Source organism: Melopsittacus undulatus, chromosome 8 (assembly GCF_012275295.1).
Source record: "Melopsittacus undulatus isolate bMelUnd1 chromosome 8, bMelUnd1.mat.Z, whole genome shotgun sequence".
NCBI classification, from domain to species: domain Eukaryota; kingdom Metazoa; phylum Chordata; class Aves; order Psittaciformes; family Psittaculidae; genus Melopsittacus; species Melopsittacus undulatus.
The window spans coordinates 12,716,819-12,730,923 of record NC_047534.1 but is presented as its reverse complement, the minus strand read 5'-3'; the positions used below and the strand labels follow the sequence as shown (position 1 = coordinate 12,730,923).

The following is a 14,105-nucleotide window of genomic DNA, read 5'->3' as shown; positions in this document are numbered from 1 at the left end:
ATTGAATTCACTGTTTTAAAGTAATTATTATGGTTGCAGTTTCTTAAACCTTAAAGCAGTGTTATACTATAGATGTGTTTGCATAATGATACTGTAATACCTCATACAAGAGGGTTATTTTAGCACCTAATCTCATCTTTAAATTATCTTTTATCAGCTCCTTGTGTGGCCATGTTGACCTCTCACCTTAATTCACATTTTTTCTTCCAAAAGCTCGATCTTTACCATACAAATTGCCGTTTGCCAAACTCAAATGAACAAATCCAACAAAACACAGGAGTACATTTTGTATACTAAGTGCATAAGTCACACTGGATCATTAAAACTGATCTACAAATGTAATTTCTAAAACATATCCAGAATACAAAATTACTAAGAGCATGCACTTTAGTTAAGACATGCAATTTCTTTAAATATTAAATACATCATATTTATCTGTTGCAAATTGTAATTGCAGACATACGAATCCCTCCCACATACATGTATAATCTAGGGTGTATAGAAGAATCTGTTATTATGCACTCACTCCCATGCTCTAAGCCAGAAATGGTTTAGCCTACACTACTGAAGAAGAAAAAAAAAAGCTACAGAAGGGTTTATATTCTGCAAACACTTAAGTTTTATTCTCTCAGCAGCAATAGAAAACAAATATTCTGAAATAAAAATAAGCTTTAGCTTTATTTTATCTCATATTCAGGAACAAAAAGAAAGACTGTAAAACATTCAGGCATTTATAAATAAAGAAATAAAGTTAGAGACGGCTTCATGGAAGTCAATATACATATAAACTATTGTAGTGGAAGTTGGAAGAAATGCCCCTATTTGTTACAGTAGGCACAAGAATTTTTTTCTCTAAAGTTTGAGCAGAAAGTAACAGAATAAACAGGATTAATCCTTTTTTGCATTATATTTCTGTCTTCGCTCTACATGCTTACTAGATGACTCCCTATAATGGTTGACTCAGTTATAAAACAGAGTAGTAGAATACAATCATGATTCCAAAATACTAGTTTAAAAAAGAATGTGTTATTATCCAGTTATTTATTTCATGTTGTAACAGAGAGAGGGTACCAAATAATAAATAACTGGAGAAGGGATGGAAATATGTAGGAAAATACCCCAAAGCTCTGAGGCAAAAATTATAAGAAATAAAATAAAAAAAAATCTTAAAAATGGACTAGAAATTGGTATTATTACCCTTGCTATCAGACCATTTTTTAAACCCATTCCAATTTACTTCAGTGATAGAAGTATTATTTCTGCACAGATACAGTTTTACCAATTTTTTTTTCTTTTTTCTTTGGTGAACTAAAAATAAGCTTGATTTTAATCAGCAGCATGTTTCACACAGACTTAAAATTCCTGGCTTCAAAGAAGGCTTAAACAAAATTGCCATTGGGCACATTTACATTAGAAGTATAATTTATGCCTGCAAGTGAATAAAGAGCAGTCCTTTATGGCTGAAACTCTGCAACAGTATCCACGAGAAATGCAGTCAAAGTACTGTGTTAAATATCTATAAGCAGCATCAATAGAGTCATTTAAAAAAAAAGAAAAAAAAAAGAAGATATGCAAAGGGGTTTATGCTCTGTTAAAACATTTTCTACTCACTCTCACCATTCTTAAGTGAAAGCACAACAGTCACTCCACACAGTGGGAGACATTTATACAGCCTATTCACAGAATATATATCTCAAAGATTACAAATCCCCCAAGCGATGCTGACAAAGCAGGCACTATAGGAAAGGAAAAAGTTAAGCAAACTTACCTGCTGTAAGTACATAAAAGTCAAGGCACAGGAGAGCTGGGGACACATGCCCACATTCGGCAGTGCCACGCAGGTTGCACCCGTAAGGGGATGCTGCATGGTGTTGCTCTGAAGCCTACGTAGAACAAGTGAGGGGGCTTGCATGCAAGCACGTTTGCCCTGTCTTGTCACTACGCTTTTGATTATTTAAGTAAGAAACAGTATTTCTTGAATGCCTTTTTCTCCCCAGCACTAGATCCCTAAATTCATCAGCTAAGGCAACTTGGTAGATTTAAAGTACGAATTTTTAACAGAGGAAAAAAAAAAAAAAAGACACAGCCTGCAGCCTATTGATGAGCAAATGGAACTTCCTCAATGACAGAGAGCTGAAGCTTGTCTCACAACAGTAGCTGCTGACTAGTAGAGAGAGAGAGAGAGATTGACTCAGTGAGGCTCAGTCGGCTGGTGCTGATGCTGCACAGCTTCTCATTTGTCAAATGGGTCCTAGGGCAGGGTCTTTACCACTCACCAAAATTCAAATACTGCATTTTAAAAATCCCTGGAGAGGATAGGGAAGGAAGAAAGTGAGCTCGCTGCATCACAGGCATCCATGAGATCTGGGCAATTAGTGTCACTGCCCAGCTGGGACTGAATGCCTGTTATGATTCCGCACGCACATATACACACTCACACGCACTTTTTTTTTCCCCCTCCCAGTACTCACACCTGACATAAAATGGGCTTTTCTCTTCTAAGCACAAAAGTATGAAGCACAAAGTGGGGAAGTGAAAGAATCCTGGCTAGTCAAGAGGCTTCTAGCAAATATGCAGTGCTGTCAGTAAATGAGTTTTTTAAAATACACATTAATTTTGTATCTATGTTTCATTCACCAACTAGTTTCCCAGAGAAGCCTATAAAAGCATTACAGTAGAACTGTGAAATATCTGTGTAACCACTGCAGCAGAAACACTAGGAATAAAACAAAATTCTATGGCATGTTCTATCTACTTTACTTGGGGGAAAGAAGCAGGCTTGGATAAAGACTGGATCTTAAAATTAGTCTAAACCCCATCTTATCTGAAATTCCGAATGTATTTGACAGCCAGTCAATCTATTCTAAAGAGCTGCTCTATCAGGTTACATGGAAAAATTACAGTTGCAATTTTCAGAATTTAATGTTTACTTTTTACTTTGAGAGGGATACCTCAAATTAGTATTCGACTCTTGCAGGCTTTTTCTTTCCCCCCTTTTATTTTATGGAGTAATAATTATTCATTAGTAGATCTAGTTAGTCTTTATGTAATAAAGTAGGATGTGACCTGCAAATCAAATAATTTATATTACAGTTTGTCCTTGAGGTTCTATATTACAGGTTTGGGTTTTATTTTTTTTTTTTTTTTTGGACTCCTTAGACACAACTCGGGTATAACAGAACCCTATTTTTAATTACAATTGGACAAATGAATTAAATATTAATTCTTCAGGAAAGGTCAAACCTCAAAGCATCACCTGAGCTTTTGAAGGGGTTCCTTTTAAAAAGACTGCAGAAAATGTTAAGATTACCTATTTCTTAGGATATCTGACACCCACAAAAAAACCACACCTTAGATCAACAGTTTAATGTTAACAACAATAAATAAATAACTCACATGCAAGAGAAGCTCATTTCATCAACAGCATAACTGGCTTCATATTAAGATCTACCCTTAAAAAAAAAATAACAGTCCCCCCTTCACTGGAAACAGATATAAACATGTCACTGCAACTGAGGCGCTGTATTAAAAAATATTCCTTTTCATTGTGCATGTGCACACACATACCTGCACCCACACAAGCTTCAGAGACTGATTTAGATCCACTAAGTCTTCTTCATGCAAAATCGACAATTTTCCAGCAGAATCAGTTATTACACAAGTTTCTTTTCAAAAGCAGTCAATACAACAAACCCAATGTATTTACAACTGAGCAATCAACACCAAAACAATCATGCACAAACTTACAATACAGGGATTGTAAGCTTAAGAAGCACCCACGCTTTTTCAGTTTATCATGGACTGATCTACTAGAACAGCCTAGATAAAGTGATCTGTGCTGTTCTGTATCAGAAAAAAAACCCAAAACAACCCCCCTAAACAACCCCAAAACCAAAAAGCAAACCACCAACATAAAAGCCCACACACACCACAGAGCAAAAGAGAGAGAAGGAGGAGAATCAAAGCCTCTCTCTGCCCTTTCTCCTTTTTTCATTCTTTCTCTCTGCCTTCAGCAGTCTCCTGTTCTGACAGGAGTATGTCATGCTTTTCTTCATTCTTTTTTTTTTTCCCCTAGCACAGAAAGGCTGTTATTCTGCAAATGACCTAAGCTGATAGAATTTTCCCTTCAGCTCATTTTCATACGAAATACCATAAATAATACATGGTACCTTAATCAGACCTTATCAAAATGTTTAATGAAAAACAAATACGTTATGTAAGGAGGCAAATAACCAACTCTTTCCACATTATGTCAGAACCAAAGGCAACATGATTCCAGCCAAACCGTTTGAACTATATAAATCTATCCAATTTCCCAAAGTGAAGTTCTGGAACATGGTGATGGTCAAGCAAAGTTCCTTCTGTCTGTTGCACTATTTTACGGCTAAAAGGACATCCATAAAACAGATTAAATTCTTAAAAGCAGTGTGTTGAACAATTACTTCAAGAGAATTCAGTAGTGTAAATGGAGCTAATTTTAATTATAAATTTCTCATTGGTCTTTTATCCTTAATTTTCACAAATTTCAAACTAAGAAAAAATGATCCAAAATACTATTACTTTGTTACAAATGTATTTTCACGTTATTAAAACTAGAACATTAATGTTTTAACTATCCAAATCATCTCTATACAGAGAAACAATAGATAAACATGCGTAATTCAGTAGTGTATGAGACCTAAAAAAGGAGAACTCCTGAGCCTGATATATGCTACTGCAAGAGATGCTGGGCAAAGTCATTGCCAATTTTCATCCCTTCCAAAGATAACTTGTCATTATATAGAAAAAGAAAAAAAGGTAACAAAATGTGTTTTATTTTTATAAGAATAAAATCAATGTCTCTTCTTTAAAGCCATTTCCTTGTCTAAAGGCACTCTTCTAACAAACCCAACCCATTAATCATAACCACATTCTAAGTTATGGCTATATATACAGTAAGTACCATGACAAGTCTGCCAAAGATCCATGAATGACCGTACACAATCTGACCTTCTATCCTCACACACACTGACAGTATCATTGGAACTACTATGCAATTTCACAGAACAGCATATAACCCATCAAGATCTCATCTGCAAATTATTATCATTTTGATTTTTCCTTTATTCTACAAAATTCAATGTGTGAAACTGCAAAGCCCACATTACCTACAGCATATGAACACCTTCCAATTACCCCAGCCCTGCTCTGCTGTGTCAGTAACTGAACCCAGTTGTCCCACACTCAGTTACTGATATCAATTACATATCACAGTTAGCAACAATCACAAACCTTTTTCAAAATAAAAGAAGGCTACTGATCTACACAGCCTTAACCATCCTCTGTGGGAGTTCAATTAGAAATGGAGAAATAAGAAGTTCTTCCACAGTAATAATAGATCCATCCACTTGATGTGCAATGCCTCCTGTATCACTGTGAGAAGCAACATTTCCTTTTAAAACCTGTTTGGATTTTCATGGTACACAGCACAGGCAGAGAACTTGCAGATATGCACCCTCTTCCCACATCCAGTGAGACTGCCATTTAAAAAATACCAACAGCAAAGTGCTGAACTGTCTTGAATATGCAAATAAAACCATGAAACCAAAGAACCTCTGAAACAAAGCAAAAAGCGCCAACAGCATTTCCCACAACTAATATACAAATACAGAAACACTCGTCATTTACAATGCATTTAGTATAACATGTTTCATTCAAAATCATCCATTCAATTTGTGATGTCATAGTCAACTTCTAGTTCTCAAGACTTAAGTTCAAATTTCACATTTACAAACATTCAACCCAAAAGTTAACCACTAGAATTATCACAGCAGACTGCCCAATCACTTTAACCTTTTGCATCAAAAGAGATCTGAAAGAGATCACCTGCAAACCCCACACCATTCTACACTTCAAACTTGTCTTAGTTCCCTACACTAGCAAATTTACACATTTAGAAAGCAGGCACTATTATAAAGATTGCATGACTCCAGACATCAAGCATTTAGAAAACCCCACCACAATGACAAATTATCCATACAAAGAATGTATGTGTCTTCTTTACTTTATAAAATGGCTGATGTCATATAAAAATAATTCAGGCAAGTGGTACAGAAACTAATAGTAGTGCAGTGCTCTCTCCAAGCACTCCTTTTCTACCACCGCAGGGAAAAATAGCTCACAGAACTTCAAGCCAGGAAAAGCAACATATTAAAAGCTTAAAAATAGAATGCTTCATTAACATATTTTGACAAATTGCTAGCAACCATTAATATCTCTGCTGTTATTCTGCACAGTATTCTGTTTTTTTACATGTGTGTTACAATTTGTTAAAGTAAACTAAGGAAACATCACTGATCTTTTTAAATATTTCGTTTTGTCTACAAGAATAAATAAAAGGGTTTCTCTCTATTTTTTTCAGTTAATGGGTGACCTCTCATCCTTCTAGTGATATTTTCTGCTCATGAAAATCTCTATTTCTAATTTAAGGTTTCTGTTAAGATTGCTTTTCTGTACTAGGTCTTTGCAAAAAGATCAAGACATTCCAGAGGCTCATGCTTACCTCAGGCAAGTAAGAATCACTAATTCTCTGTTTCTATTAAGCACTGTGTTATGTGTTGACTCCTCCAGTATTTCAGACCCAATGTGTACAAAGACTCTGTAGCGCAATTAACCTCTTCAGCACCACTTAATTCATATTTCATAAGCACTCAGCATAACTCTCTAGACTTTTTACAACATAAGAAACCAAGCACCCTTATTCCCACCAGTGTGTTCAGTGTGGGGGTGGGGAACATAACAAAATAAACGAAAATTAAAAGTTCCTATCTTAAAACATTAGAGACACTTCCAAACAAAAGATGTATGTTCCTTGCCAAATCTTATTTTCCTGGCCTACAGTATCTAGACATTGTTTCTACAGCAAGATGCAGGGGGAACAAGGGAGAGGAAAGGATGGAAAGAAACAGGCCTAACAATCCGATCCTGATTCGATTTTGTACGAGTTTACACCCGTGTGTGCCTTAAAAACTCTCCAGATTCACGGGTGATGTTTCACTGTAGAACACAAGGTCAGCAGCCAAACCTATTAGCCGTCTTTACCAGCCCAGCCCGAGCCCAGCTCCGCTCAGAGGGCTGTCTGTCCCGGCGCTGCCGGTACTGCTATACCAGGAACTCCATCTAGTGGAGACGCAGGTTATGTCAAACCAGCTGCTCAAACACACCGAGCTGTGCCCGAGTTTTGCGGGTGTCAACGAATCTGCTACTTCATTTGCATAGCAGATAAAAGACAGAAAAAAATATTTTATCAGGACACTTGAGTCCCAGAAGCGTATGATTATGCCTAGCCACAACAGTGCACTGAAGGCACAGGATGAGGTTCCAAAGTACCTTAAATGACTTCGGGATCACCCTTGCCTCCTTCCATCTATGTGTTGCCATCGTACATCTTATGCTACCATCAGCACAAATGACTCAGTTGCCAGGCAATTGGAAAGACAGTATGGTTGATGACTGAAGTAGCAAAAGCTTTCAGAAAGCACTTGTCACCTAACGGCACAAACATTATTGTCAGAACTGAGGAAGGGCTGCATCAAGCTGAGCTGGAAGCAGTGAGTGCAGCAGCCCGGACTCAGGGAAGTTTATGTGCAATTAACAAAATAAAAGAAATTTTAAAAAGCTTTCTCTAAACTTCTACCTTTGTAGTACAGACTCAAGAAGCAGGGAAACAGACAGAACCAAAACAGTGAAAGAAACTGGTGTGGCAAAAGCTTTTGTAAACCTTACTCCCACTTCATCTAGCACGAAGGTAGAACAGACACTTCAACTTTGCATTCGCAGAAGCAGAGGGTGCTCTCACCGTGCACTGCTGTCATAACACCAAACATTATCAAACAGACACGTACGAAGATTCTTTAAAGCTGTCACACTGGTACAAGCCTGTTTCTCAAAAGAATCCCTTTCACAGGAGTGTCCAGCTATAACAATTATCATCTAGGATATTCTTAATATTGTAATGTTAACAAGAAGACATCAATGTGTCATGTGCAGTGTTACCCTATAATATTCTTTCAGAAATTTCAGATGAAAAGACCTAACTATGACCTGTAGAAAATGAACTCATAAATAAAGGAGAAAAATCAGAATTAAAAAAAAAATAATGAGTATTAGTCACAGAAAATCACATCCAAATTAAGTAGCTGAACGCTTCAGTATGTACGATGGGAGGGCTACAGGCTACTCAGAAAAAAAAGTCTACAGCTTTATAGAAAGGGAGGAAGCCTACCTCTGTCTGCAGTGGGAAGTTTGTTAGGTCAGAGAGGAGAAAGCGCATCTGAATAGTAAGGACATACTACATATTTTCCACTCAAGTTTGTTTTTATACACAATTCTGTTTTCTTATGTTATATAGACAAAAGTAACAAGAAAAGTTTGCCCCAACTGTTTTGCTTCTTGATTTGCGCCACCACATCTCACACTTTGCTGTTGTTATGAAATCACAAGGAAAGAATTTAATTTGGAGTGCAAAATAAGCAGGAGTACATGACTTTAAGGCTTGTTTTCATGTGATAGTAATAAAAAACTCCAATCTACCACCAAATGTAAGTGTTCATAGTATGACAGCACAAATACATCTTGATGAAGTTTTAGGGTTCTGTGAAAGATTAATTATCTCTTATAAAAATTAAAAGAATGCCAAATCTCAGAAGGAGATTAAATGATAGATTAATTATACTCTGATGCAAAGCTTTTTTTTTTTTTCAGTGTAGGAATTAAATGGATATCAACACAGTTTCCTTCTACAATGAAACTACCTCTCCTTTTATTATTTTGTCTACAGCTCGATCTCTCTCATATATTCTGCTTGAATCTAAATCCACCAGACTTACTCCACAATGCAGCAGCATACTTTAATGTGTAACAGCTAAATATTAACACACTCATGTATCAAATCAGCAAATTCCCCATTACTGCAGATGAATATGTAAGTCTCCACTTCCCTGTCTTTTGCTTACAGATTACAGTCTGCCCATTCCCTGTATGTGATCCCTCCAGTGCAATGAACAAAACCTCCACAGCTCCCTTGAGGACTTCAATTACCATCTACTAGTAAGCCTCAAAGTTATTTCTCATAATTTTGACATTACCCTAGAAGATGGACTAAGTTTTAAATTTAGCTCAGTAACTCTCCAAAATGAAGACTTTCACCTCAAATTCCTTCTTGTGGCTTTCAATCTGACTTTCAACTAAAATATCTTAAAATTGTTATGGTCAAGCCTGAAGGGTTCTAGTTAAATACACAGCTTCATCCAAAGAGATAGAGATGCAGCTCAGGAGAATTAAAATGGAGAGTTTTGCAGATTTGAGCTTCGCTCTTATTTGAGTAGATTCTGTTTGTACTGAAGTACCACAAAATTTTCCAAAGTAGCAAAGTATACATTCTCCAAAATACCATTCCATAGAAAGACATCAGATGCCATGATCCAACTTCACTCCTATACCAGAATCTATGCGAAGGGTTGGCGATGGCTGTTGTTTAACCAAAGAATTTTGGCTTTTTATAACCCCTGCAGAATTACATGCTTTAACGTAAAGACAGCTCCGCATACAGAATTGATAAAAAGCTGCCTGTACAGGCATGCTCATTAAGCCTTGAAATAGGGACAGAAGTTCTGTGTGAGAAAGCCCAATTTTATATATGAAGTCAATATTGTATCTCTTTTTTTTTTTTTTTTTTTTTCCCAGTTTATTCTATCCACTGGTTTTGAAAGAAGCAGTTGTGGGTTTTTTTTCTAGCCATTTCCCCCCTGAAACCTTCAGGGATCCCATCCACTTTACACTACCTTTCCAATTGCTTCATTAGTATAACCTCTATCAGGACTGCTCGTAAGTCCAGCATCAGCTCCCTCTTCTCCTTACTCTAATTGGTAATTTTTTTTTTTTAATCTTTTCTATCTTCAATTGATAAGGTGTCACATTCAACACCTCCGAGTCTTCCTTTTCCTCAGCTAATAACTAGAGTCTGAAAATTCTTCTACAATACTCTCCAGAAGTTGTTTGCTTTCATCAACACTAACCAGCTCTCTTGTTATGGTGGCCATCCTTCACCTCTCCTACGTGCAATTCCTTCCTTTCTGATAATCTTTTATTCAATGAAATCTACAGTGGTAACACTGAATTTTCCTCTGCTGCTTTTTGGCACTGTCACCACTTCTTTTGTCTTCTACATAAAGTTCCTCATCTCCTGGGATTCAGACCATTAAGACTTCGCATTAACATCTACTCCTGTTGAACATTCACTCATGTATTACCTCACACTCCTTACTTTCTCTAAGACTCCTCTCAATACTCTATCTCACACATCTACAACCAGACTCTTGTATGCTCTACTCATGCATCAAACAACCTTTCACTTTGGATAGGAACCTCACCTCCTTTATGTCCTTTGAATCATGAACATTTCCCCAAAAGACAACTCAAAACATAACATACTGTTGCACATGCACAACATAATGTACAAAACATCACACTCAATGTATCAGAATACTGGACCCACTTAAGAGAAACAGGTATTCTACATCTGCTCTTAAGCATGACCAAAAGCGTAACAAGCAAAGCAGTACTTGCACATTGTCCAACTTCACTCTTACTCCCAAGAGTCTTCCAGTCTTGAGAGACACAAATATCCTTACAAATATAAAGAAAACATACATTGAAGCTTGTTTATTCTAACTATGCTTATGTCAGTCTTAAAAGGCTCGAGTAACAAAACCTCAGATAGACCAGTTCACATTTTTCCTTTCTACTTGACACTCAGATGACAGAAGAGAGCTGAAAATTACCTCAAGATCACCTAGTTTCAAACTCACTGCCATGGGCAGGGACACCAGACACTAAACCACGTCACCCAAGACTCCATGCAACCTCACCTTAAACATTGCCAGGGATGGAGCATTCACAACTTCCTTGGGCAACCTGTTCCAGTGCTTCACCACCCTCAGAACTTCTTTCTTACGTCTACCCTAACCTTCCCCTGTTTTAAGTTTGAACCCATTCACCCTTGTTTTATTGCTACAGTCCCTAACGAAGATTCAGTCTCCAAACCCATTCATATTTGTGTACTTTGATGAAGAAAAAAAAAAGGTAAAATTCTCTCTGAAATATGTTTATACACATAAATAATACTTTCTCATTGTTTTTCTTGAGTTCTATTAATCCTATGAAAACTCATTCTACAGTTAAGAGACTGTGGGTGTTTCTCTATTTCTTCTGTCAGGTAAGTATACCTTGGGTTGTCATATCACAGAATCACAGATTCCCAAGGGTTGGAAGGGACCTCGAAATGTCATGTAGTCCAACCCCCCTGCAAGAGCAGGGTAACCTGGAGTACATCACACAGGAACTTGTCCAGGCGGGTCTTGAATATCTCCAACATAGGAGACTCCACAACCTCCCTGGGCAACCTGTTCCAGTGCTCTGTCACTCCTACAGTAAAGAAGTTCTTCCTGATGTTAACGTGGAACCTCCTATGCTCCAGTTTACACCCATTGTCCCTTGTCCTGTCACTGGATATAGTATCAATACAGCATGCTGGGTTTTTTTTCCATTAATGCCACATAGACTAATACCACACCCACCCCCCCAAAAAACCCAAAACAAACAAAACACAACACACTGCCCTCCAAAAAAAAAACAACCACAACAAACCCCAGAACAACAACAAAAAAACCCCACAAAAAAAACTAAACAAAAACCACACCCCAAACAACAAAAACAACAAAGGAAAAAGATTTAAAATGGATTCTGGAGTTGTTTAGTCTGGAGAAAAGAAGGCTCATGGGGATCTTATTGCTCTCTACCGTCACCTGAAAGGAGGTTGTAGTGAGGTGGAGGTAAGTCTCTTCTCCCAAGTAATAAGTGATAGGATAACAGGAAATTGCCTCAAGCTGTGCCAGGGGAGGTTTAGACTGCATATTAGGAAAAATCTCTTCACTGAGATGGTGATCGTGTGTTGGAACAGGCTGCCCATGTCAGTGGTGGAATCACCATCCTTGGAAATGTTCAAAAAACATTGTAAATGAGGCCCTCATGATATAGTTTAGTGGTAGACTTGGCAGTGCTGGGGTAACAAAATCATAGAATATTTAGGGTTGGAAAGGACTTTAAGATCATCTAGTTCCAACACCCCTACCATGGGCAGGGGCACCTCACACTAAACCACGTCATTCAAGACTTCATCCAACCTGGCCTTGAACACTGTTAGGGATGGAAAGTTCACAACTTCCCTGGGCAACCCATCCCAGTGGCTCACCACCCTCAGAGTAAAGAACTTCTTCCTTATAACTAACCTAAACTTCCCCTGTTTAAGTTTGAACCTATTACCCCTTGTCCTATTCACTACATTCCCTAATGAAGAGTCCCTCTGAGTACCCTTGTAGGCCCCCTTCAACTACTGGCAGGCTGCTATGAGGTCTGACTGGATTTTATGATCTTAAAGGTCTTTTCCAGTCTAGTTAATTCTATGCTTCTATGATTCTAACTGCTTTTATTTGAATATACTTCTTTGTAAACCTGAATGGTAGATGAAATTCACCTACTCAAAAGCTCTGGAATGTACCTGTGAGGTTAGGTAACATGTATTTTTAAAGTGCCTCAATATACATTGCTAAATGCATTCTCAAAACCAGTATGAAAGCTTACAAGCTACTCCCCTATGACTTCTAGTGCTTACCAGGATAGTATCTAAGTGGTCACATACAGAGAGAAGACATTTTGCCCTAACTTAAATCTCCAATATATTGTTTCCTAGCATCACCCACCAAACCAAACTTCTCTGCTATGAAGGCCTCTATATCTACGTCCCAAGAGCACAGAAGAAGCAGTAACATTACTAAGCAGTAACATTACTATCACTAGGCCAGACAGCTAAGTTAAAGCTAACATGAGTTAGCATTTCCCTTCCTCTCTATGATTCTGGTAAAGCATAGACATGTTTCCATATATAACTGGGAGACAGTAGACTACTGATCCTCAAAACTCATGCTCAATTTCTGCTCAAACAAGGCAAAAAAGAACACATCAGATAACCTTATTAACAGCAATTACTGTATTTAAATGAAAGGATGGTAGACAGAGAAACATGTTTTTGAAATGATCCTTCAAAGCAATACAAAGCCAAGACATCACAAGCAACTCACTTTAAGTTATATTACCATATTCACAAAGCGCACATATCAAATAAAAAGTACCATCCTCTATCATCTTAAGTGTTATTAGAGAAAGTTAAAATCTAAAATTAATTAAATTAAAATTGCCAAATTGGTCACATCAGTTATTAACATACCTCTTCTTCCTTGTAACTCAGTGCAGCACAATGTAAGCTGTACTGCTTCCATGCATTTGCATCAGCTCTGACCTGTAAGATCTGCTCCTCAGAGAGATTGCACGGATGGTTCTGCATGCCTGTTCAAACCTTTGGCCTTCTTCCAGAGTCTACAGTCACAGGTGCCCATTGTGATGAAGATGCCTCTGCTGCAGGTGACTAATTGAGACCAGCCATAAATTTCATCCAGGCTACTAAATAGTCCTCAGGTTCTAACATCAGGTCTCACTCAAGTAAGCTGAGTGACCTGTGCACAAAGGGTTTCACAGCTAATTGTGAGTGCTTATTGCCATCCAGTTAACAGAAAGTGAATTCTAAAGAGAGAGACCATACTTTACTGCGTACATAGTAACCTCCCTTCTCCAGAGACAACCTCAATCCTTATTAAGATGTAGCATATATCTTACTGCATTAGCTCCACAATAAGTATAACAGATGTAGGTTTATTGTTGGAACTTGTATTTTTACTAGAAGCTGATCTTACTTGTACCAAAATTGTACTCCCTAATTCTGCTAAGAAACATTGCTAGGGTGTAGGAATCTTACATCTCAACAAAGAGGTAAACTATCAAATATTTGAACTCCACTGGAATACAGAATAACAAAATATAATAATACAAAAATACAAAATAACAAAATACGATTCAAGGACTCACTAGTCCTCTCCAGACACAGAAACTTCAAGATCTCACAAATTTAAAAAACAAAAAACAAATTCAAACCAGCAGAAGAACAAAAGCAAGAT

The 14,105-nt window shown here is 37.4% G+C and overlaps 1 protein-coding gene across 6 annotated transcripts in view; it reads right to left on the bottom strand.

The window, feature by feature from the left end:
- The window catches only part of RBFOX1 (RNA binding fox-1 homolog 1), a 1,270,800-nt gene that overhangs the window by 274,580 nt on the left and 982,115 nt on the right, over positions 1 to 14,105 (bottom strand). Inside the window, exon 1 of one of the 6 annotated variants that reach the window (XM_034065466.1) lies at positions 1,769 to 1,912. The exons of the other annotated variants lie outside the window; for them this stretch is intronic. Coding sequence (XP_033921357.1) covers positions 1,769 to 1,912 — 144 coding nt within the window. Of the gene's footprint in view, positions 1 to 1,768; positions 1,913 to 14,105 lie in introns of those variants that run through there. 6 annotated transcript variants of the gene reach the window in all.